Below are 26,078 nucleotides of genomic sequence, written 5' to 3'. Positions count from 1 at the left end.
TTCCCATTTATTATATGTAATACTAATGATCTCCGTAGTTATTCAAGCGTGACAAATGTATTATTATTGTAACGTTGTATTATTTTTGCATTGTCATCGACAGTCTCGGTCTATTGAAACCGCTATAATTTTTATATAATATAGCAATAAGACGCATACGTTATTACATTACGTGAATCATAAAAAGAACGTGATATACATAATATCTGGCAATTCTAATTAATTCGGTTAGCCTGTAATAGTGTCGCTAACGTCTACAAGATTTCCTTATATTTCTCCAGTTAACTATCTAGATATACTTATTCTAGATTTATGACGTTTTTTGAGTGCGTTGTCAAGGCACCTTGTGTCCCAATCTGAACTGGACAGTAAAAGGATGACGTTGAGAGGTTGTAATGCTGTGTTGTTTTTGGCATGGAGCCACAGTGTTTATCTTATCTGTGTGTTCACACAAAATACAAGGGAAAATGAAGATCACAGATCTATCAAAGAGTCTGTGATCTTCGTTTTCACTACAATGGGAAAATAGCTTCGAGTTACCCACATTATCGACTTAACAAGACCATATCATATGGCAAACCATATATTCTGTGCCCGATAAGGCTTGGAATTAACACAGTATTTGACTTAGAAAGATATAAGATAAAAATCTGGCTTTCTATCTGTTTGTGTGCATTTTCGAGAAATTACACTATTTCATTAATTTAAAAATAACATTTTAAAATAATTAAAGATGAAAAATCACTTAGTAATAATATTTAATAAAATATTTTTGTTTTTATTTACAAATGCTCATATAAAAAAATATTTACATTTTTTTCCTATTAAATTTATTTTTATATTTTTTTGGATTAATACCATAAGCTTTTAATCTGTTATCTGAGAACCCACAGTTATTATTAACTTGAAAATTCTTGCTTTTATATCTCTTCTTTTTATTTTTGTGAATGTTATATGTGTCATTCTGTTTTGTTTCAGGAGGATTATCTATCAGGTTTCTCTTCTTCCACTTCTTCTTATTATAACTATTATTAGATGATGTTTTATTATCAATAAAATCTGATACTTTTTGCTGATTTGATGTTCCTTCTCCACTTTTATCTAAAGATTTGAGTTTTTGAGTTTTTTCATTTTTTAAAACTGATGTTTGGGCATCATCCCTAATAAAAAGTAAATAAATTAAGAATTAAAGTTTTATAATTTTAAAATTCAACATAATTATTTTTATTAATAAAATATAGCTTTTGTTTCCTTAGAAACAACATAGCTACATGCTATATACAATGCTATATACTTATATACAAACAGTGCTATCTACATAGAAATATCAAACTCATGTCACACTATGAAAATCTAGGAGAGAATTATTGAAAAGCAATTAAAATGAGAGTCTAATGTTTCTGAAAACCAAATTGGTTTCATGCAGAAAAACTTAATTCAGTCATTTAGAATGCTCTTATTTTTGTAAAATTAATTAGAATTAAAACATTCTTAAATTTAGTATTTAAAAATGAATATCAAACTTAAAATTTCAGTATGACTTTTAAAAATTAGGTTAATGTTACCCTAGGTATACAAAATGGCACTCGTCTCTGACTCCAGCATACAGAAGCGAGGAAACAGTGGGGACGCCCCTTTTTCTAAACCTAACCTATTCTAATAATTTAGTTGTTAATAATTACGATAATTTATTAGAATAGGTTAGGTTTAGAAAACGTGCGTCCCACTGTTTCCTCGCTTCTGTATGCTGGAGTCAGAGACGAGCCGCCATTTTGTATACCTAAGGTAACGTTAACCAAAAATTATTGTAAGGCATAGTTAATAAAATGTACTCTGTTGGAAAAAAATTAATGCATCTTAAAGCCAGCATGCAGTAGTAATCAAATTCTACACATGGTTTGGTATTGAAAAAAATAAAAAATTCATTACAAAATCATGGCATAAGGACACATCATCACAAATGTTATATCAGAAAATGGCTAACTCAGTCTGGCAATTAATGAAAGTTGATCTCTGTTGGAGATGGCTTTACAACTTTACTAATATGCAACAATTGAAATGAAACTGTTTTTCAATGGTGTATCCTTGTGCTGTGATGTAATGAAGTTTTTATTTTTTCACTATCATTCCATGTGCAAATTTAATTATTGTATCATGGCTTCAAGGCACATTGATATAAAAGACTAATAGAAAACAAATTCACTAATCGAAACTGGATCAAAATTCTTCATTTTATTATTTTTTTTAAAGATGAAATATGCTTGGCATTTAAATCAATGATTATTATGCTAATGATAAATTGAGACTTATTAGTAATTAAATTAATCTACCATATTGGCTGAATTCTAAGATAAACATTTTTTGACATTTTACTATCTCTTAAATTTAATACCTCATACAACTAATAGCATCTTATATTCAATGCCAAAAAACTAATCAGTTTGACAGAACAAGTTGCGACATAGTTGTCATCATTTGCTTGTGAATGGATTTCATTACATTGGCAATATAACGTATTAACTTCAAGTAAACTTTGGACTTATTTGCTAGGTAAAATGTCTTCAAAAAATTACAAAATTACATTATGAAAAACTGAAACAAAAATATATTATACATTCAAAAGAGTTCTAAAATAATGCTGCAGATCATTAAAAGATATGTTCTGTTAGTTTATTTTAATGTTTTTTTCCAAACTAAAAAGTTTCAAGTGACTTTATGAATAGATTTATATATTAATGTCAATGTAGATTAATAAAAACTTTAATGTACTTTCAATTTTCAATTTCAATAACAAACAACAGAGTAATTATTAATCAACAGTTCATACAGGTATCCTTTGAATAACCAATAGTTATGTTCCAAAAAAGTGTTGTATTATATGAATTCGTGCTATTTGAAACAAAAGCTAGTGCAAAACATAGGTTAGGTTCCAAAAGTTAACAAAAGAATACTATTCTTTTCATTACTAGCAGAAATGTGTTTATTAAAACAATCAATAATTAGCTAACAATCACAATTAAAAGTACTGTATTATGCATTAATATTAATTTTAGTTAAATTAGGGCATTTTCATTTTACAAAGTATTGTCATCTCAGATGATGATGATACTGTGTAAAAACAAGCTTTTTTGTTGATCTTGATCAGAAATATCAGCAACATTTTCATTGTTTTGAATTTTTATCATAAAAATTATTTTATGGATGACAAAATAAAAATAAAAATATGTTGTTAATCAAAAATTTGTTCTAGAAGGTCATGTTTGTTCAGTCAAGTACTGAGCAATTTTTTCCAGAATTTGTGTTCAATTACTGAAGTGTCTGAGTTGGGAACAGTTCAAGTACTAAAATACAGTATAATCAAAGGTAAGTAATCATTTGTTATTTTTACAAATGATTCTTACCTATGATTAAAAACAGTTTAATAACACCTAAAAATGTCTAAATAAATGTTACTAACTACAAAGATTAATCTATAAAAACAAAAAACTTGACAGTCTTAAATGCCTAAATCTGAAAGCAACAACAATGACACCTAGTTGGTAGGAAAGCTAGGCCAAGGAAGAAAAAATTATTAATATATTATCAGTTTTCATTAAAGTAAATCTGACAAAAGGCACAAAGCAAATTGAAAATTTCAATATTCTAAAATCCATGAGCAAACTTGAGACATAAAATGCTTACTCATAAAAAAAATTTTTGAATAATGAAGTTTTCTCTTAAAAATTGTGAAATTTTATATGGAGGATTTCTGAAATTCTCAAACTATGTTGTATGGAGGCAGGCCTGCCATAAGCGGGTGTGCAAGGCGTGCACTGCACGCGGGCAGCACGTCCAGGGGCAGCAAATTGGTATTGCTGGCAAGCTCAGTGTCGGTAGTCGTAGTTAAACAGGGGCAGCATAATCGGTATTGCACACAGGCACTCAAACAGCTAGTGGTGCTGCTGTATGGAGGGATATCCCCAATTTTCAAACTGTGTTAGAGTGAAACCATGTTGTAGAAATGATGTTATACAAGGGACATCTGTATATCAAAAATATTTTTAATAATTTATAAATAGACAAATTATAAGTTACTTACTTGTCCAGATAACTATGCAATAAAATTTTCTTCTTTGCATTTAGATTCTGAGATTTCTTTTGAAAAGCTTTTACATCATATATTTCTTCTTCTTTTGTTCTGAAATAAAATTCGTTTGCATAAAACTAAATATAGAAAAATGTATTAAATGAATTAATACATTATTTACCTATATTGGCAAGTTTTCTTTAATGAACACCATCGATTTAACTCCTTATCATCAGCTGTCAAAATCTAAAATTTTAAATACATTTTACAAATTTCAATATATAAATTTTTTATAATTATTTTTTTAAATATATATTTTTTCTAATAGAGAGAAGGATAAGGTAATGCAACATAAGAGCAATCTGCAAATAGAAGGGTACCTCCCAGAAAAACTTTCTATTCAGGTGTTAGACTTGTAAAGAAAGCCCAAAGAACTCCACATGATCATGTGAAAATCTAAGGCCAAGTATTAGTGTTTAGTGTTTTTATCCACTCCACCACTGATGGGCTTAGAAAAGATAAGATCCAAACAAAAACATCTGAGATATAAAAAACTGCACCAAGTAAAAATTATGACAGTTCAAACTTTTTTCTTTAAGTTTTTCTTTGATAAAGATAATACGATGCTTTGAAATGGTACTCACAAGATTTTTATTATTGTTTCTACATTTTACTTTGAAGTGCCAAACTTATCTTTACCAAAGAAAAAAATTTGTCTTCTAATTGTCATAATATAGCATACCAAAAGATGGTGTTTTAACTGGCTCAAAAATTTATTCAAAGCAGAAGTTATGCACAGAATTTAAAATTTTGTAAAGTAATTTTTGGTAATTTTTAGTCACAATATAAAATTGTATGGAGTTACAGTTTATACAGAACTTCAGTAATAATTTAACTAAAAATTTAAGATAAAATTTTTCATAAATAGAATTTATACTTTAATTATTTATTTAACTAATTAGTTACCTCATCAACTGTAAGTCCAAAATCATTTGGAACAACTTTTCGATATGAAAAACGTACTGGCATGTCATCAATAATATCTTCATAATCTAATTTATAATATTCATCAAGGTAACTTTCAAAGTTTCTAATTTCTGGAATTTAGAAAAATATTTAATATCAAAATAAATAAATATGTACATATAAAATAAATCATTCTTTTTATAAATATTGGCAAATCAATATATTATTATTTAATTTAAATCTTCCATATTCATACATTTCATAAATGGCTATTAAAACATAATGTGTTATATACTATATATATATAAAGATACTGTAAAACAGGTTGAGATTCATAAAAAGCACCAACTAACACCTGTAATCCAGTGAAAATGAACCAATTTATTATAAGAATAGACATTTTCAACAGTCTTTTAACAGCCATCTTCAGGTTATGGAGTGCAACATAGAACAAAATTTAAATAAAATAGAACTCATTAAATTTTTACTGGTAGTCACATGCATGAAAGAATGTTAAAGAAAAATAAAACAAAATTAATATTTGGTTTTTTGAATTTGATATGAAGATATATTTTTTTAAATTTTTACAAATTCAAAAGTCAAAATATATTTTTTGATTATAAAAAGGAAAATAAATATATTTCTTTATGTAATTGTAAAATTTTACAAATAGTTTTTTAAATAAATTCAATGTTTTCCCATTTTTAATTTAGACCATTTTCATAATCACTGGCACAATTATTATATATTAATATATAATATTGTAAAGTATTGATAATTCAACATCTATACATTTTCAGATATTACATTATTAGAGATTTATTTAACTCTTTTACTATAATTCAAATAATTTCAAGTACAAGTATTATTTAAAACTTTAACACCACACTGTAAACTATAAGAAATATAACTTGTTTATTCTAGTAGCTGAAACTTTATTTAAGCAAGAAATGTTTTAGACATGCTTTAGATCAGCATTAGCTTGACAATGGTTAAAGCTAGCCAAAAACATTTCTTGTTTAAAATAAAGTTTGCTTACCAGAATAAGAAAGTATTTTTTATGGTTGAACAATAGTTTGTAATTTAAAAATTAATATTGGAAATAGAATAAGAACAAAATTTCTGCAGTCTTCATAATAAATAATTATAATGTATTTACTATAATTTTTATTTTTTAAACATTAATTCAAACTATTTTACCAGGATCAAATTCTGGTCTTTTGTCAGAAATCATTTCAGAAAATTTCGATTTTCTCTTTCCTTTTCTGCGTTTTGTTGATTCTATAAGTTTCCTTTGAAAATCTTTTTGAGGATCGTAATCTGCATCCATCTATATTCATAATAAATATATTTGATCAATACACATACATAAATTCAAATAAATTATGAATTTAACCTTTTCACATAACTTAATACCAAAATAAATTTTACTTTAACATAATAAGGAAAAAATTTAGCAAATGTAATAAGTCTAATATTTTTAAAAAGAATTATAAATAAATTCAAGATTTATAGCAGTAAACAGAAATAATTTTAAAATATTTGTCCTTGAATCTGATTTAGATGCTTAAAATAGAAACAGAAATTCAAAATTTAATTAAAAACTAAAATAAAATTTATGATTTTTCAATTATTATATTTTGAAAATTGGAAAATTAAAATTTTTTAATTAAAAACTTCTAAGTAAGTTAATTAAACTGGATTATTTTTATTCACACTGTTATTACTAGTCAACCGTTCTCATGTAGGATGAGAAGGATTAGACATTATTGGAACTTTTACAAAATTTATCACCAATAAATTAATAGTTTAATATATTAATATTTTAAATATTAGTAATATTAATATATTTTTTAAATATTTATATAAAACTTTATAAATTAAAAATTTTCTTTAAAATTTATAATAATCACAATAAAATCTGGATCTTCACAATGTGGTTCATAATATTCATCATCTTGATTTTCATAATTTTCTCTAGTCCAATTGTCCCAATTCTCAGCTAAAATATGTATATTTCATAATTAAAAAACTTTAATTAGAAATAAAAAAATTTATGATTGAGTATAAACCTAATTTACTTAATGCTTTAAAAGTTAAATAGTACTCTTTTTTCTTAAAAAAAAATTTCCTAAATCTTTTATTTAAAGTTAAGAAGTGTATATTTTAACTCTTGAGATTACATTTTCATTACTAACATTCTGCTGCTAATTTGTATAAACTCAGCAAGCATGTACTACTTTTTATAACACCAGTGTATATACAGTGGCATATTATCCTATAAGCCTGGAAAAATTTTTGAGGGAAATATTTTCTTATAAAAGATGGGTTTGAGACCCCACCAACAAGAGGTCTCAAACCAATCTTTTATAAGAAAACATTTCCCTCAAAGTAAAATGTCTAAAAGTCAACACCGTACATGGAGCCCCTAATTCAAATTTGACTGGACCCTATAAAGTCCATTTTATCCGTTAAATTCAAAGTCCATTAAATCGAAATTTTACTATAATTATGATATGATTTCTCACACAAAGATAAAAATCTTTAAGTCTAATTGAAGTATAATTCTAAAAAATGTTTAATTATGTATTAATTTAGTTTTAATAAAAAAAAATCTTTATTTAAAAAGATTATTTACTTAATAATGTTAAATTTTGAACTGTAAAATTCCTTTCTCATTTATGAATATTTTTTTACAATTTATTGAAAGTAACAACCTTGACCATTCTCTTAACTCTACTAATTATAAAAAAAAGCAATAAATTTTAGTTTTGACACAAATCTTATATAATTTCTTAAATTTCAAAAAAATTTAAAAAATTTTTAACAAAAACAAAATAAATTTATTTTCTATTTAAAAAACATTTAGTAAATTACTGTTTTATCAGTTTTAGTAATTAAAAACTTTAATTATTTTTTTCTAGAATATAAAAAAATATTAATGAAGCAAATCTTTTATATATTCAGTAATATAAATATTTTTTTTTCCTGCATACATAAACAAGATAAATTTTAAAATTTAAATAACTATTCTTAAAAAAATAAAATTAAATACATATTTTCTTGTAAAAAAATTAATAGTAATTATTAAATTCTACAGCTATAAAGATTTAAATTTCTAAAGAACTTACCATCAATTTCCTCATCTGATGGAAAGACTGGTTTTTGAATTTCTTCTTCTTCTTTATAATATTCATCATTAAATATTTTCTATTTAGATAAATTAGTTAATCAATAATTGCTTCACTATTAAATTAAAATTTAAAAATAGAAAAATGCTTAATATTTTAAAATTTAGAAATCCATAATTTGAAAGATATCTAGAACATTTATTAATATTTTTTAGATTATTACATTACATACTGTTACAAGTAATTAGTAAAAAAAACTGTTATATTGCTGCTTAAGTTAATTTAAATACTGAGAAAATGAATAAACTTTTAAGTTAAGGAGATTAAAACATAAAGTTGAGGCTAATATATTTTTTATAAACAACTAAACTGTTATGTATTTCATGCAATGATGTTACAGATTTTTCTCACAATCAATATTAGTTTCAATGTGATGTTGTATGTTTTATTTGTGCGTTTAGATAAATGTCATTCTACTGATTTATACCTTTTAATTAACAGATCAAGAGTGCAATATCATTTTGATATTTATTCCATAAAATCTATTTAAAAGTTCACTAAAAGTTTTTTTTTATTAGTTTTACATTTTTATTTGTCAATTACTATATATGTAATTTATAAGAATATATATATAATCACATTTTTTTAAATTTAAACATTTTATACACACTCAATCCTACTATTTAAACATTAGTTACATAAACCTAGATTTATCTGTAGATGTACAGATTTATCTGTACAAAAATTAGTAACCCTTCCATTTGTAATGTTCAATAAAACTAATTCACTTGGTCTTCTAATAAGACCAAAAACACTTGTTATTAAATAGTTTTGCTGCTTAAATGAACCATTTAAATTACATTAAAATAAAAAAATATAGTAAAATCAATTTATTTCTTTTATTAACATTTTCCACTTCTTTTAAATCTCGTCATCAATTACAAAATCTTAATTATTACATATTTTACAACTAAATTATATATACAATATAATCTCTGAATAGCAAACACCGTCTGGTCTGAAAAGTTTGTCCACTATTTAGAGGTGTCCATTATTTGGAGATATATGCTGGCAGCTATACTGTATAACTGTACACTCAAAACTGTTTTTGTGCGATTTTTTATATGTGCAATGTGTTTTGTGCAATTATTTTTGTGCAGTATATCAATTTGACTGAAATTCATATACCGCACACAAAAAATCACACAAATAAAAAATTGCACAAAAAAAAAGACCGCACAAAAACAGGTTTGAGTGTATATACTTGTCATCATATAGTGAATACAATAGATTATGAAAACATTAAATTTGCATTAGGAATGTGAATATACCAAAAAGTATACATATAATAAAATAATATAATAAAAAGTATATATATAATTAAAATATATATACAATATATTACTTATTTTTTCAGCTGTAAAAATCTTGTTTTAATTGAATCTTGTTTGAATGTCAAGTGCCACCATCTTGTAATCCTAAAGTTTGACAATGGCATTTGGAATGTTGAGAATGGCGAGAAGTTCAACTGAAATGTCTACATTTTTCTGTGTTTTGGGTTAAAATTATGATGTATTTTATTAAAATAATGATTATTTAAGCATCTGCGAATAACATTGTAAAGAAACAGACAATTTTAACACAGCAATTATTTAATTATTCAATTTTTTGCAAGTGATGTGAAGTGCTTAAAGAATTTTTATATATTTGTGTTCATAATAGCTTAACATAATTCTGTAGAAGTAGATTTGTTCTTTCACAGCATTATCTACTATCAACAGTGTAATATGTTTGTAGATTTCTAAAAATAATTTTCTGAGCTGCTTTTGGATTTATATAAGCCACTACTTCCCTCAACAAAAGTATGTAGTGAGAACAAGCAAAATGCATTGGAATTGTCCTACTATTATATCGTACGGTAGAAGACACGATGCTAATTAAAGTCAAAAATAATTATTTGGTGTTATTAAACATCCTCTAAATATTTTAAAATGGTTTAATTTGTTTATTTACTTATGCTGGTAATCTTCATCGTTCTTAAATGTTTCCGCCATTTTTCAACTATATCCCATGAATCAGTGTGCGACATGAACATGTGGCACATGTTTTACTTGGAGTTCAGATATCAAATGTGTACTTCTGCTGTCGTACAAGTTTAAAGTTTGAACTTTGGCCACAACCTCTCTACTAAGGTGATTTGCTGTCCACTTCAAGGGGTGGTAAATATATTTGGAATTTTTACATTTATAATGTCATTTATGATATAAGCAACTAATAAAAATCAATATAGGGTTATCAAGTATGTGTAACTTTTTGAACAATTTTGCTTTTTTCAGTAACTGATTTATTAAAAATTACATTTTAGCCACATAAAGCTGTTAAAACAGTTACGACAACAGAGTTTGTTTGGTGAAAGTTCAAAGGTCATGTTATGAAATCAATTTGCTGACCACTTTAAAGTGTGGGAAGATATTCAGTATTCTTGCAGTTATGATATCATTTATGATCTTAAGTTTCTTTTTCATTACTACTATACTATGGTTCTTGTTGAATGAATGAATAATTTCAAAAAAGTTTATAGTTTTTTGGTATCATAAGCTTAATTACAACAAGAAGATAGAAGTATAATAATATTAATATGTATAATAATAAATGATGATTGACAATTTAACCGAACTAAACTTCTCTAACAGATAAAGAATATTGTTCCACTTCTCATAACCTGCCCTCCTCCCCTATTCCAATTTTAAGCCAGTCTTCATTTGATGCCTATGGGCAAAATTTGTTATCTGAAAGAGTATTTGAACCAATTCTTTGTTTTTGTTTTAAAATATTTTGTATGTAATTAAGTCTTTTGGAATATTGAAGGCAGGACATTGCATTTCACAAAATTGGTTATGGATGATAGAGAACGTTATTTAGAGGTAAATATAATAGATATCCTATTTGAAGGGCTGGGGATTGTAAAAACGTCTGTTAATAGAGGTGTCTGCTATTTGGGAGTGCCAATTAATGAAGGTTTTACTGTATTTATTTATTTCAAAATAAAATAAAATTAATAAAGCTTCAAGAAATGTAGTAATATTTTGTATTATCATAATTACAAAAATAACAATTTAATGAAATAAATTTAATAATGATCAGAAGTAATCGTAACTGCAAAAATAAACTATAAGTAGAAATTATTACAGGTTAATATTTTTTATATTCTTAGTATGAAAAATTCTTGAAGATTAAGATATCTGAAAGATTGAAAATAAAAAGAAAAATTTTCAAATATTTATTAACCTGCATGTTTTCATCATGTTTATCAGGATCAAAATCTGAATCAAAGTCCAAATCTTCAAAAGCCATTTTTGTGTTTCCAGTAATCTCTTTTAATTTCTCTAATTTTTCTTCAATTTCTTTACGTTTAAGAGCTTTCAAACGCATTAATTCTTCTTTTTTCTTAAGTTTTTCCTAAAATTTATTTAAATTTGTTATTAATTTAATTCCCAGTTAACTGAAAATAATTTTAATTTTAAATGAATGAAAAATTCAAAAATATGAAAAGAAAAATATTCTATAAATATTGTATATAAATATATTTACATAAATTACGTTTAGAAATATTAATAGAACATTGTAAATTATTATTTTTTAAAAATAATTGTTTACATCAATAGAAGTTGTAAATATATATTATATTATAAAATAACCTTTGGATATGTACTGTACAATATATTTACATTAGTGAGTTTACATAACAATTTTAGAAAATTATCTTTTAGTTTCAATAATTAATAAATTAACATTTCTATGACATTAACATAAATTTGAATTCTGAAAGATCAAAAGAGAAATTAATAAAATTTTTAGTCTTTGTTTTAAAAATAATTTCATTTTGAGAAGTAAACACTATATATTAGAAAAACAGGTAATTTTGCAGCATTTCCATTTCAAATTCCAATTTTAGAATTTTGTAAATTAAACAAAGATTATATAACAATTTTCCAAAGATTTAGATATTCCAATTAAATCAAAGTTGTGTTTATATATACAGGGTGGGGCATAATGGAGTCCCACATTTATGAGGTGAATTAAAAAAAAAAGTACAATAATTTGGAAAAAACTTTTTATTTATTCAAAGTACATGTAAGAAGGTTTATTTTGGTTAGGTTTGAAAAAAGATGTCGTCCAAATGTTGGTCTTCATGGATGATGCACATTTGGAGCCGTTCCTTAACGTTTTCTTCAACTCTCACCAGCACATCTGGAGGAATTTTGGCGATTTCCTCATGAATGGCCTCACTGAGTTCTTTTAGGGTTCTCTGCCTTGAGATACCTCCATAAAAAAAGTCACAGGAGCTGAAATCAGGGGCGCAAGGGGGCCATTCAACAGCTTCTCATAAAGATTAGTTGACCGGGGAACAACTCTGTCAAAATGGTGCAAGAACAACAGTTCATATGAGCTGTGGCACCATCCTGTTGAAACCAAAAATCACTTGTATCATATTCTTTCCTTTTGGGATGCAAACAATTCTCCAGCATGTTGCAGTAATGGTTGGAAGTCACAGTAACAGTGATGCCATCCTCTTCAAAAAAAAAAAAAAAGCTCCATGATGCCTACACAGAACAAAGCACACCAAACGATGACTTTTGAGCTTTTGAAGAGGCTTTTGAAGAGGTCATTGTGGAGTTCTCAGGGGTTTCCAGCAGTCCAATAACAAAAATTCTGCTTGTTCACTGTGCCAGACAGATGAAAATGTGCTTCATTGCTACTCTACACAATACCTCTAGGAGGCACAGCTGTAAAGATTTAACAACATCATTTTAAAACCTAACCAAAAAAAACTTTCTTACATGTACTTTGAATAAATAGTTTTTTCCATATTATTGTACTGTTTTTTTTTTAATTCACCTCGTAAATATGGGACTCCATTATGCCCCACCCTGTACAATACAAATGGATTATTGAAAAAGAAATCCTAAACTCAAATTCTTTGATACTAACAATAAGAAAAACTGAAATTCTTTAATATTCTCTTCAAAATAAAAAAGTTGTATTGTAACTCTAATATACAATGCTCATATATTAATATGTTGGCTGTCATTTGCAGCATTGATTGTCAAATCAATACTTTGTCTAGGTGCTTTAGGACCATCCATGAGCTAAAATTTAACTTCAAGACAAGTCACGAAATATAAACTTTACTAAGGCCAAGAGAAAATGTTTCTTATGAAGTGGCTGGCACTGGACAAAAATTAAAGGCTGTTTTATCCTGCTACATTTGGTTGCCATACTAGACTACTCCTATATGTTTCTTTTCTATGCAATTATTGTAATTTTGCAATTGTTTCTAAAACTTTTTTAAAAATTCATAAATATTTTGCATAAAATAAAACTTTTATTTTAAATTAATTTTTTCAAAGAGCATAAGTACAAGTTCTGAAAAGGATACTAAAACATTTACATATTGAAAGTTTAGAAACTGAACCTGAAACTTTTATACATACAACAAACTACACATATTGTTGCACCAAAATATGCATGGAAAACTATAGTAGTTTTAAAATCGTTTTTGAGTCAGATACTCATGATACAAATGGCACAGAAAGAAACCATTTTGATTACAGTGCCATTTAACCCACCTGTGACAATGAAATTTGCAGAGAAAAATTTAAAAGGTCAACAACCCAAATATGTTTATCAACAAAAACAAAATTTTTGTTTTTCATTTTCAATTACTACAAATCAAAGTTGAAGTTTTGGCACCATGGAGCATCAACTATCAAAGCATACTGCCAGCTATGTTAAATACACTAAAACTTCTCCAACTCAAATGTCTGTAACTTGAATATTCCTTTAACTCAAATAAAACGAAACACTTGATAGATCTCAATGGAACAGCATAGAGATTTAGTGTCTCCAACTTGAAGCTTTTCATGGTCCCCTGACACTGATTTATGTTACTTTAAACTTCCACGACTTAAATTTTAATATATATTCTATCCAAAATGATTCTAATTATTGGATTTCCATGAAATTTTCACACTAGTTAGTAGTATTTATTCTCCAACACCAATTTTCAGACAATGTTCCAGTCCAAAGTGAAACTTCCTCTCGTTTTATCTTAACAAGATGTATAGTACCTGCAAAACTGTTTGATTCCATTAGTTACATTAAACATTTTGCTGAAAGGCATTCCATGGGCTGTTTAAAACAAAAAAACTATTGAAGATTCTTTATATAATATCACAGGTTATATTATATTTTTTGTACAGAGTTTGTAAGTTTCACTTACAAACTCTGGATTAGAGAACAATAGAGTAAAAAATACTTATTCTGAATAGATTCGTATCTTTTACTCTATTGTTCTCTAACTTGAATTGTCTGTAATTCAAAGTTTTTCCTGCCCCTTGGAGCTTCAAGTTAGAGAAGTTTTACTGTATTTCAAGAAACTGCAATACTTTCACTGGTTGCTACATCTTTGATAGTAGTAAGAAAGCACATAATAATAATTTTTTATTTTTATATATTTGTTTATATTTGATAATGTATAATTTCCTAAAGTTAAAGTTTGTTGTTTACTAAAATATTTGAGCATCTATTAAAAGTACAAGCATATCTTTCTTCAGTAAAATTTATTTCAATAAAGTAATATTTTTTGTTTCAATCTATAATCATCTTCAAGGCTATAAATATAGAAACAAAGCCTAAAAATGGCTAAATTTCACCAAAAACATTATTTTTGTGCAACAGTTCTAAAGTGTGTTTGTAATTTCAGTTTTTAAACAAGAATGTTTTCCTTGATTAGTCAAAATTTTGAAACTAATGACATTAGTAATTAGACTCACATTTTGAATGCATTTAATTTAGAGTTAAATTGCTGAAAATACAGTACAAAAACACACTTATGTAAGAACCAGATAACCGGAGTGGTTGATATTAGGGTCGCTAACGTTTTCGTAGCCCCGTCTGGGCTCTTCTTCAGGTTTTGTAGTAATAAATATAAACCATATGTTGAATTTCGAATATGTTTCGAAATTCAACATATATATAACGGTTATGGTTATAACAGTTATATTTATTACAACATAACGGTTTATATATTTATTACTACAAAACCTGAAGAAGAGCCCAGACGGGGCTACAAAAACGTTAGCGACCCTAATATCAACCACTCCAGTTATCTGGTTCTTACGTAAGTGTGTTTTTGTATTGAATCCAGGTGTGTAAAGAAGATTGTTGAAAATACAGTATTAAAAACAATAAAATTTACTGTTTTAATAACACAGTAATATCATTTCAATGCAAAAATTTATTAGTTTAAAGTATAATCTTAATATAAAAAATAAATTTTTTTTTAGTTTTAATTTATATTTTTTCTCTTGTAAAATACCAATTCTTCTGCTATAACTCTGAAGTTTTAGATGGGCAAATATACATACAACTAATGCATATTTTTATGTTACATTATATATTTCTTTCATTATTTTCAGTAAAATCAATATTTTTAATTTTGTGAATGTTATCTTTTTATACACAATATTAACTTAATAAGTCTTCTCATTTTAAATTTATTTTCTTAATCAAATATTTGTTAAGATATTAAAAAAATAAAATGAAAAATCTGTTAAGATTAATACAATTTCTATACCTCCTTTTTTCTCTCTCTAATTTCATCTCGTTTCACTTTTCTTTTGTCATCTTTTCTTCTTAAACTATCCTTCAAAGTTCTTGGATACCTTTTAATCTAAGAAATAAAAATTCATTTGCTTATTTTTTAATTTGAAAATAATAAATTATATAAACAACAATCTTAAGCAATCTTACTATTCAATTGTTTAGTACTATATAGCAATATTGATAATTTATTATTAAATATTAAAATTTTAAATAACATTGTTTAGGAATGTTCAAATTTCTTCTGAAAATGATTTAATTATACACGCACACGCACATGCACACGCACACACGCACAATTTGTATTTTTTACATGTAATAATTGAAGAAATAAAATATAATACAGTACAAAATTCCATTTCACAACTTTAATATATTTTGATTTCAAAGCATGACAAAAATTATAAATCAATCATTTTTTAATACATGTAGGCTAATATAAAATTTCATTGTAGTAATAAATAATTGCAATTTTCTACGCCATCAAGTTACAAAATTGAAAATATTTCAAAATTATAACAGAGTAAAATTAAAATACCAATGATTTCTAAAATTAAAGAACTATGTTTTTTTTTTTTTGTGTTAATTTTCCAAAATTAACTTAAAATGTATACAAAATATACAAATTAAAGATATATCTGCAAGTATTTTTGATAGAATTACTGCTTCATCTTCCTCGGGAAAAGAGAACAAATTGTCAGAAGATAAAGTTCTAATGTTAATGATAGATAGCACTATATTACTTTCATCCTTTTCAATTTATAATAATTTAATGATCAAAATAACCCAAATTTTGTCTTAAATATTAAATTATATATTCAAATATCATGATGGATGCTATATTCACCTGTAAATATTAGATTTATTTTAAGATTCTCTATTAGTAAAACAACAGGAGTATTTTATTTTTTTATAGACTAGTATTTGTAAGTGAAAAACCTTATGAATAGTTAAATTTAATTAATAAAAAAAAAACTATTATATTTTAAACTTACAAACTCTGGATCAGGTTCTTCAAATCTAAAATTAAACTTATGTTCAAATGTTTCTTGTTGATCAAGTATTTTTTCATCTTCGCTAAGATTTTCTTCATCTTCCATATTAGGATCATCAATTAATGATGTTTTTAAGTCATCTTTATCCATATATTTTTTATTTAATAAAAAGTCTTTCAAAAATACTTCATCTGGATTTAAATCAGGATTATTCCAATAATTATGAAGAAATTTCTGTGAAATAAAAAATAATATTATAATAAATTTAAAATTTGATTGAATTAAAATGCATTAAAAATGCTTTCTAAACTGTTTTAACCTTCATACACTAAACATTCTTCATTACTAAATCATTACTCTTCATTAATAAATCTCATTTAATATACAGAAATAACTATTATATTTTATAAATAAAATAATAATTTTAAAATAGTAGTTTTGAGCATTTTCAACCAAAACAATGATGTTCCAATTTGTTTCACTGTTTTATTATTGTGCATAACTCAAGTTTTTCATATTGATTTATAAATACAATGTTATAAACATGCAAATAATAAAATATATTTTAAAGTGTTATTATTTTTTTTAACTTCCAACTCAGGTACTAAGATGTTGTCATAACAGAGCAGTTCTTTATTGAAAATAATTTAATTTAATTCATAAGTTTTACAAAAGAAATAATTTAAATATATGCTAATAAATTTGTTATGCTAGAAACAATGCTAACAAATTTTTTATGCTAGAAAAAACCTGCAGCTTTTAAAGATGCATGTGAAGTAATGCTTAGCATGGGCAAAGTAATATCAAAACTTCATTGTGAATGACTGAAAACGAGTTTTGTGTTCAAATAAGATCAAAGTGAATCTTTTCTTAAACCAGATAAAATTTTCAGAGTTTGGAAGCACATGGAAGAAGTCTTGAAAAATCATGTCAAAATTATTAAAAATGGTGGGAGTAGCAAAATGATTTGGGGCTGTATGTCTTGGAGAAGTGTAGGAATTCTTTAATTTATCAATAGTATCATAAAGAAAGAACTCTGCCATGAGATCCTGGAGAAGCATATTCCTCCAATTCATAAACTGCATCCTGGAAAGAAATATATTTTTAACAAGAGAGTAATCACAAGCACTCACTAAGATTATTACATCTGGCTCAAAAGAAAGAAGATCAAAAAACTAGACTGGTCTCCACAATCTTCAGACTTAAACCCAAAATATTAAATATTAACCCAATATTAAAAACAAATGTTTCAAAACATTATACTTATACAAGATTCAAATCTTATACAACTTGAACAAATGGTAAAAAAGAATGGTCCAAAATTTATAACAATGTAACTGCAAGACTTATGGAATACATGCCAATAAGTGTTAATGCAGTTCTTAAAGCCAAAGAGATTACATAAAATAGATATTGATCTGTAGTATTTTGTTTCAAACTCTGAAACAAGAGAAAAACATTAGGGAGTGATTCGTTTTTTAGATATAATTTTTTGTTTATTATTAAAAAGCTTAGCCTAATTCAAATCACAAAGTGTTAGAAAACTATATATCAGTGTAATTTATTACTATTTTTAATCTTTAAATTTTGCTTATAAACATCTAAAGCATTGCAGGAAACCTGAAAAATGGTTTTGTTTCTGTGGTTTCCTTGATTTTACACTACTATAACAATGTTCAATAAAATTTATTTATTTATTGTTTAGAATTAAAAAAATTCAAGGGTTTTAAAACAGAAACATTGCAAGAGCAAGAAATATTTTTTGACATACTGTAGAAGAAAATAATGTAAGAATTTTAAGTTGTAACTTAAAATTCTTACATTATTTTCTTTTCAAAAGGTAATCATTGCAAGAATTTTAAGAAATTTTATATCCAAAACAAAAATAATTTAAATAAAAATACCCATGTTCAGTATAAAAATATGGAATAATTTCTTTTATTTATTATGTAAATTAAAAGTTAGTATGATATGCATAGTGTAACATCATAATAATTCTTGAATAATACTGAATTATTGTTGAAAATGTTTATGATGACATGGAAACATACCATAAGTATAGTTTTTTACAAAAATCCCAAATTTATTAACAGCATACCGAAATATTCATTGAACTATTCAAATTAAACCTTAAAGTAAATAATTTCTACATATAAAAAAGGAAAAAGGTTTTGATGGAAAATTGGGTATTTAATTCTATGATGATAAGAATTTTCTGATAGATGAATTTATGATGGTAGTGTTTTGTCTGTTTTATATTCCATGTGATCTTTAACTTTACAACTTTTGTTAAAAATTAATTAAATTATTATAGATTTATTCCACAATTTTGGTTTCATATAACCAGTATGCAAAGTCGGTACAGGTAATTTAATTCTCTGACCAATTATGACATAGCAGGTCATTGTCGATGGTGTTTTTCAAAAACCCGATTTTAACTCTATGGCAATATTTTGTTATACTTGTGAAATTCCACAGGCCATTTGAATATGGAAATTTGCAATTAGAGAAGACATATAGATCATCAATCTGTCAAAATTGACAGGATTATCTCCATATACTGTATGTGGCCAGCAGCAAAGAATACAACAAATAAAAACACAAATTTTTTGAGGTCCACCACACAGTTCAAAATGTCCTGTACACAATAATGTTAAGCCAACTGACAGTTCTTTGCCTCCCCACAGCATCAACCGACTGCAATGAGTTAACCAAATATAACATAAGTCAAAAAAATTTGAGGGTTGTGTACAGGGCATAATTACAATTATTTAAGGCATAAATCTGTCTGTGTTATTAGAGGAAGAATAAGATTTAAATGAACAACATCTTGCTGGTTATCACATTCCAAGTCAATATCTATCAGTTTGGGTGGCACCACACTTAAAATGTTTGCATCAAAGTTGATGAACTCAATTTTCTTGCACTCTATATGATCTGCATCATTCAGCATTAGTCATTTTGCACTTTTCTGATTCCTTTTAAATTTTTCTTTCCAATGATTTGAACAGAAATGTAAGAAATGTATATTTCCTTTGAAATTCTTTGACATTATGAAAATTTTCTTTGACTTGCATAGTTATTGGCTTATAACTTTACAAATTCTATTTTATTAGTAACTAACTGACCCGGCCATGCGTTGTTGTCGCTCGAAATGTATCTATTACAAATGTATAACACTTCCCCCGTGGGGGAATTTCAAAAAATCCCTTCTTAGTATACATTCTCTTGACATACCCTATTAAAACGCAATCAAAAACACATCTAAAATAGTATAATAAAAGCAGAGTTCTTCACAGTAAGCCTTAATCCTGTCCCTCTCCCTGCTGGGGAATATTGAAAAATCCCTTTTTAGTATATATTCTGTTGATGTAACCTATTAAAACGCAATCAAAAATGCAAAAAAACCGCATGTAAAATAGTATAATAGAAGCCGAGTACTTCACGGTAAGCCTTAATCCCATCCATCTCCCCCCCAGTAGGAGGACTTTCGACATGTATATTATATAAAAACACGTGCGTATTCAAATGCAACGTTGTGTCAAAATTTCAAAGGAATCGGTAGGAACAAACAAACGTTATATTTTATTTATATAGATAGATAGAAAATGATCTGCTTTAGTCCATTCTCACAGAAAAGCAAACTTTAGGTCGTCGAAAGTTAGCTGCCATCTGTTGGACATAAAAGCCTTAATCCATATATAAATATATTTTTGAAAGGGGGGAAACGGTGGTCTTCGCATATGCCAGAAACCTTTCGCTGGAGTGTATTAAACAACTTCCCGAAGTTTCATGGCAATTGGATAAATGGTGTGGTAATGCATGAAGGACAAACAGACAGACATACATTCATTTTTATATATATAGATTTTTGTTAAATAATATTGTAGATCTTGTCATTCTGTACAAACCAATTTCAAAATCCTATCTCTTCGTCATCCAAAATTTCACTGCCAAACACCGCACTGCCACTTTCAGTGTTCACACGCAACTACTACCTCTCCCTATTCTCCATCATTTTAAATACGAACATAAACCTATTCAACAAAATTTCATTTGTTAGATTATTATTTATAGTTTATGAGATAAATGGCAAGATTTATTTCGCTTATGTAATTTAAAGACATGTTTGAATCAAAAACGATAGAGAGAAACAAACAGATTCCATATTTGCGGATTCTCTGACTTTTTCCTTTAAAAATCTTATTTTCCGACTTTTCCTGATTCTCCCTGACTTTCTGGATCTGTACAGACCCTGAATATGTAAATACCTATAAACACCTAAATTTTCTGAAGACAAATCACAATATGAATACATAAATTTGTTAATGTTTTTATTTAGGGTTTTAGAAAAATTTTAGAATGTAATTCTATCATGTATTTCATAGGCACTAAATACACAAGCTACTAATGATAGACATTCTGTACAAAATGCATATTGCAGAGAAAGTGCCTTAAATTATAATCTCTTTTGTAAAACTTATGAATTAAATTAAATTATTTTCAATAAAGAACTGCTCTTTAAAAAGTCTTAGAATAATTTTAACTAATAATATTGTCCTATTGGTTCAACATTTTTAATGTTTTCTTTTAACTTTCAAAAGAAAACATTAAAAATGTTGAACCAATAGGACATTATTATTAGTTAAAATTAATTAATAAGAATATAAACATACATTACTTATAAATTTATATAATAAATTCTTAAAAAAATAATACTTACCAAATCTTTCGTATCTTCTTTGACTTTCTGTTTCTCACCTTTCAGCCATTCTAAATATTCAGCGTCCTCAGCTTCCTATAGTAATCAAATAATGCAAATAAAAGTCATATTCTGAAATTTTAAATTTTCTTTTTAATATATATACAAAAATTCAAAATTTTGATTCAATTTAAAGTAATCAATTTCAATATTTAATCATATAAATCCTGATTTAGAAAATTATGTGTTATAAAGAGCTATCTCTTAAGCATAAGGAATTTATCATATATTGCAATATTACATTCTCATTATCTTGCAAGATTCAAACTTAACTAAAAAGACAAAAACCTCACACCAGAGTTCATTAAAACCAAATTTTATTAAACTAGAAGTGCTAGTAATGAATTTTCTGACTAAAACAACAAAAGTATTACAACTAAAAAAAATGTTATAATGCTATTAGCACACACAACGTCCCATTTTTCACATCTAAATCCCTTTGTATATTGACTTACTATAATCCTGATTAATATAATGATTACGTCCATAATTTTTTAAAGTTTTCTATTCTATATATACACTGTTATTGTACCAAAATTTTAACTGTAGTCTTTTAAAATCAATGCATGCATATGCATGTAAATTATGTTTACATGTATATTCCTAATATCTTACACTAGAGTTGAATATTTACATAAAACTCACACTAACATGCAGCTTGTTCATATCCCTAAATTATATTTGAACACAATTTTTTAAACTTTTTTTTGCTATAATAAATCTGACTACAGATATATTATAGAAAACAATATATAAATATTGCTGAAATATAGACATGAATAATTACAAGAATGCTTCATAAACTGTGCATATAGATGTTGCAACAATATTTATTGTATTTAGAATTGATAGAAAAATATCATATAATAAGTGGTTAATAAAATGATAGTAGTATAAATAGTACAAAAAAGTAATTTAGAGAAAAAAAGCAAAGTTTCATATAATAATGTTTAGATAGTGGATAGAAATGTGTTTTGTGGCAATGGTAGTGAGTTTCATGTAGAGAGATTAAATTGTAAGATACCTGATGGAATAAATTAAAAATTCATTTTTCTTATATGCTATTTTTATTTCTTTGGATTAATTTTAGCATTTTAAATTTCAATAAGTTAATTTATAACTTTATTACTTACTTTTTCTTTTGAATTAAGTATTTTCTCTTTTAAAAATTCATCATCACTTTCACAATCAGATGAAATTTCAAAACTAGGGAAAAATTTTAAATAATAATTAATTTTTTAATTAAAATTGCATGCAAAAAGTAAGCAAACAATTAAATATGCAATACTTTCTTATTATACAGATTTTATATTTTATACACAAACCGATATGAATTAAACATTTAATAGTATATTATGCAATTAGTTTATAATATAGGCAATTATGACATGAATGGAAGTTTGGCACACAAGTGGAGCGAGTGGGCCAATTTCCATGAATGCCGTAATCACTAATTATAAACAAATTGTCATACAGTATTTTGTGATTAGACTACACTTATAACACTATATTTATGGAAATCAAAATTATGTATAAACACAGTGTTTGTGTCAACTGTGCCATAAACACTGTGTTTATACATGATTTTGAGTTCCATAAGTATAATGTTATAAGGTGTATTCAACCACAAACCATTTTAAATATCTGATGAATTTTGTTTTATATTATTGAAAAAAATTAGACAATAAGTGAAAATTGTATTTGTTTTTAATACTAAAGACTGAAAAGATTATCTAAAAATCACTGGCTATACAATATAATGAAAAATTAATAGTGTAATCTTAGTACACTTATTTTACATAGTTTTTAAATGATAGATACAAGTGATAATTCTTATTGTATGTAACTATTTAAGGAACTATTATTAAGAAACTATTTTAAATGTGGGCAGTTGTGTAGCCTAAAAAGGAAGGTCCAGCTGTCTATAATTTTGTTCTAGAACACAAAAATGGTGATCGTCTGAAATATTTTTAGAGCGACTTTGTCTTTAATTTCTACAAAAATCTTATTGTATGCATAAAAATTAAATAATGTGCTCAACTTTATTCTAGGTAAAAAATACAAAATTGATTGTTAACTAAAGAAATTGTAGGAATGATATTTATTTAAGGTTATCTGTATATTTTTTAAATCAATCTTCACAGAAATTACAACAATATTATACTTTACAGACATACTGCAATGAACTTTTTAGGAAAACTTTTTCTTAAATAGTATATGTAAATTTTTATTAAAAATTTCATTTAATTTTAAAATTTTACCTGTAAAATTAGCTTATTCAAGTTCAAACTTATCTTATTCAGGTGACTGCATTTACAGAATTACCTCTGAATTTTAACATTTTTCTACATAATATTTAATTAGTCTTCAGTTGTGTAAATCACAAACTAATTCCTAAAAATGTAATCTCTGCATAAATTGTGATCAAATTCTATAAAAAGTTTGTACAGAGAAACAGAATTCACTAAGCCCTCTAAGCTCTTTAAGCTAAGCCCTAATTTATTATTTCCATGTTTCTATCAATTTCTTAATTGTGGTTCACAATTTCAGCAAATATTCATTTTTCAAATTTTTTTAGTTTTGTTTTAATTTAGTATAATGCTATACTACATATTAATGTGACTAAAATATACTTTTTCCATATAACAATCCATTTTAAATTCCAACAAATATAGATATCAATGCTTAAAGTAAGATTAAAATCTACGATCAGATGAAGTAAGAGCAGTAACTGAACAATCTGCAGTCAAATCAATAGAGTTTGCTCATAAGTCATACAAATAATATTATTGAGTATAAAACTAAAATTTTTGAAAATAATTTTTAATATTAAAAACTTCAATATTGAAGTTTACTTTTACTGAAAAAAGTTTTATAGATTGCAAAACAGAAATAATAAAGAAATTTGTTTTGTCTTTATTATCACTATATAAGCATTCACTACATTTTTTAAGCAGATAATTTGTTAGAACAATGGTGAGGCAGTCCTTTAACTTAGAATTAAACTATTCTAATCTAAGGCTCTACATGCACTTGTTCACTCATCCATAACTTGGCGGGCAACTGAACGACAGGTCTCTTCTCATTTCGAGAGGTCTTGCATGGATATTGCCAGTTCACAGATAGTTTGATATATTGACATTTTCTTTAGTTTAGTATTTCCTAACATAATTAGTTTTTCTTCATTTTTTATGTTTGGTTTCTTTGAAATGTGACGATTACATTTTAGATGAGAAATAAATGTGAATTAACCATTAAACTTATTAAATTGAGAAAATAATGTAATTGTAAATTATTACACACACAACATAATTATTCTCTGATTGTTAATTGTGTGCTTTAAGACAGATTAAAATTTAATTACTTAAGAAAATTTTTTTATTAAAATACATTACAGTAATTCTATTTGATATCACTGAGTTAATAACATACCTTTTTTTAAGTTGTTTCCTTTCTTCTTTGTATTGTTTTGAATTCAGCAAATAACCAGCAGGTAGTTTCTCAGTTTCATCATCTGAAAATACTCTAAATAAAAATACATTTTCATTTAGAAAAATTATCATCAAAATAATTTTATTCTAAATATTTATTATAAAAAAATGTAAATATTTTTTTTTATTTCTAAACAGAAAAATTACATAAATAAACTATAATTGTATTCAATTGTAAAATCTGAAAATATTTATTACTAAAACACAGTATTTGTTGATCTTTGAAAAATAACTTTTGTATATTTTTTATTCCAAAATTATTTAATTTAAAATGTTCTTTGAGAATAATATAAAAATTTAAGTAAGTGAATTTTTACTTATAATTTGAAGCTATGGAAATTATTTTATATTTAAAAAACGACTTTTATTTTTTAATTCTTATACATTAATAATTTTGTTTTTAGTTATTTTTTCTTATTAGAACAAAAATAATTAATATCATTGATAAGTCAAATGTGCAAGATTTTTTTTATTTAATGCTGTTTCTTACTTTTAATTTTTGCAAATCATATAAATTATAATTAAAAAGAATAATCAATTAACTATTTTAGACTTACCCATCTTTTTCAAGCAAAACTTGTCTTTCCTGGTCTTTCCAATACATTGGTTTTTCTTTCTTCTTCTTCTTAACTTTGTTGTCATTTTCTTCTGTTAAAATAAATTAGCATTAATTCAAAAATTTAACATGAAATTAAATATTAAGTTGAACAACCTATAACAACATTTAATGAAAAAAAGACTATATGAGCAGTTTCCTTTTTCTAAATTAAATTATTTATTATGCATTTTAAATAATTTTTTTTTAAACAATCAATTAAATAACGTATTAATGGTTCTACATGCATTTTAGATATTTATTATATTTATAAAACAATTATTAAAATATCAATAACAATAGCGAGGTTGAGGCCGAAGTTTTAAATGCAAAAGGTGTACGTCGGACATTCGGCGCCGCTTTCCTGTAAGCCTAGAAGTTTGACAATGGTGTTTGGAAAGTCAGGG

The 26,078-nt window shown here is 25.7% G+C and overlaps 1 protein-coding gene across 1 annotated transcript in view; it reads right to left on the bottom strand.

Moving 5' to 3' along the window:
- Positions 1-748: 748 nt before the first annotated feature.
- The window catches only part of LOC136976545 (protein KRI1 homolog), a 34,479-nt gene continuing 9,149 nt past the window's right edge, over positions 749-26,078 (bottom strand). Inside the window, exons 4-17 of the mRNA XM_067271874.1 lie at positions 25,634-25,724; positions 25,018-25,110; positions 22,719-22,791; positions 21,547-21,621; positions 16,824-17,057; positions 15,803-15,898; positions 11,452-11,622; positions 8,164-8,242; positions 6,946-7,034; positions 6,233-6,362; positions 5,033-5,163; positions 4,248-4,312; positions 4,079-4,177; positions 749-1,160 (exon numbers count right to left, since the gene is read on the bottom strand). Coding sequence (XP_067127975.1) covers positions 809-1,160; positions 4,079-4,177; positions 4,248-4,312; positions 5,033-5,163; positions 6,233-6,362; positions 6,946-7,034; positions 8,164-8,242; positions 11,452-11,622; positions 15,803-15,898; positions 16,824-17,057; positions 21,547-21,621; positions 22,719-22,791; positions 25,018-25,110; positions 25,634-25,724 — 1,778 coding nt within the window. The 3' untranslated portion in view covers positions 749-808. The remainder of the gene's footprint in view (positions 1,161-4,078; positions 4,178-4,247; positions 4,313-5,032; positions 5,164-6,232; positions 6,363-6,945; positions 7,035-8,163; positions 8,243-11,451; positions 11,623-15,802; positions 15,899-16,823; positions 17,058-21,546; positions 21,622-22,718; positions 22,792-25,017; positions 25,111-25,633; positions 25,725-26,078) is intronic.

This window comes from Centruroides vittatus, unplaced genomic scaffold (genome assembly GCF_030686945.1).
Source record: "Centruroides vittatus isolate TY-2023 unplaced genomic scaffold, ASM3068694v2 contig_401, whole genome shotgun sequence".
Lineage (NCBI taxonomy): Eukaryota > Metazoa > Arthropoda > Arachnida > Scorpiones > Buthidae > Centruroides > Centruroides vittatus.
This window is presented reverse-complemented; position numbering and strand designations above follow the sequence as displayed.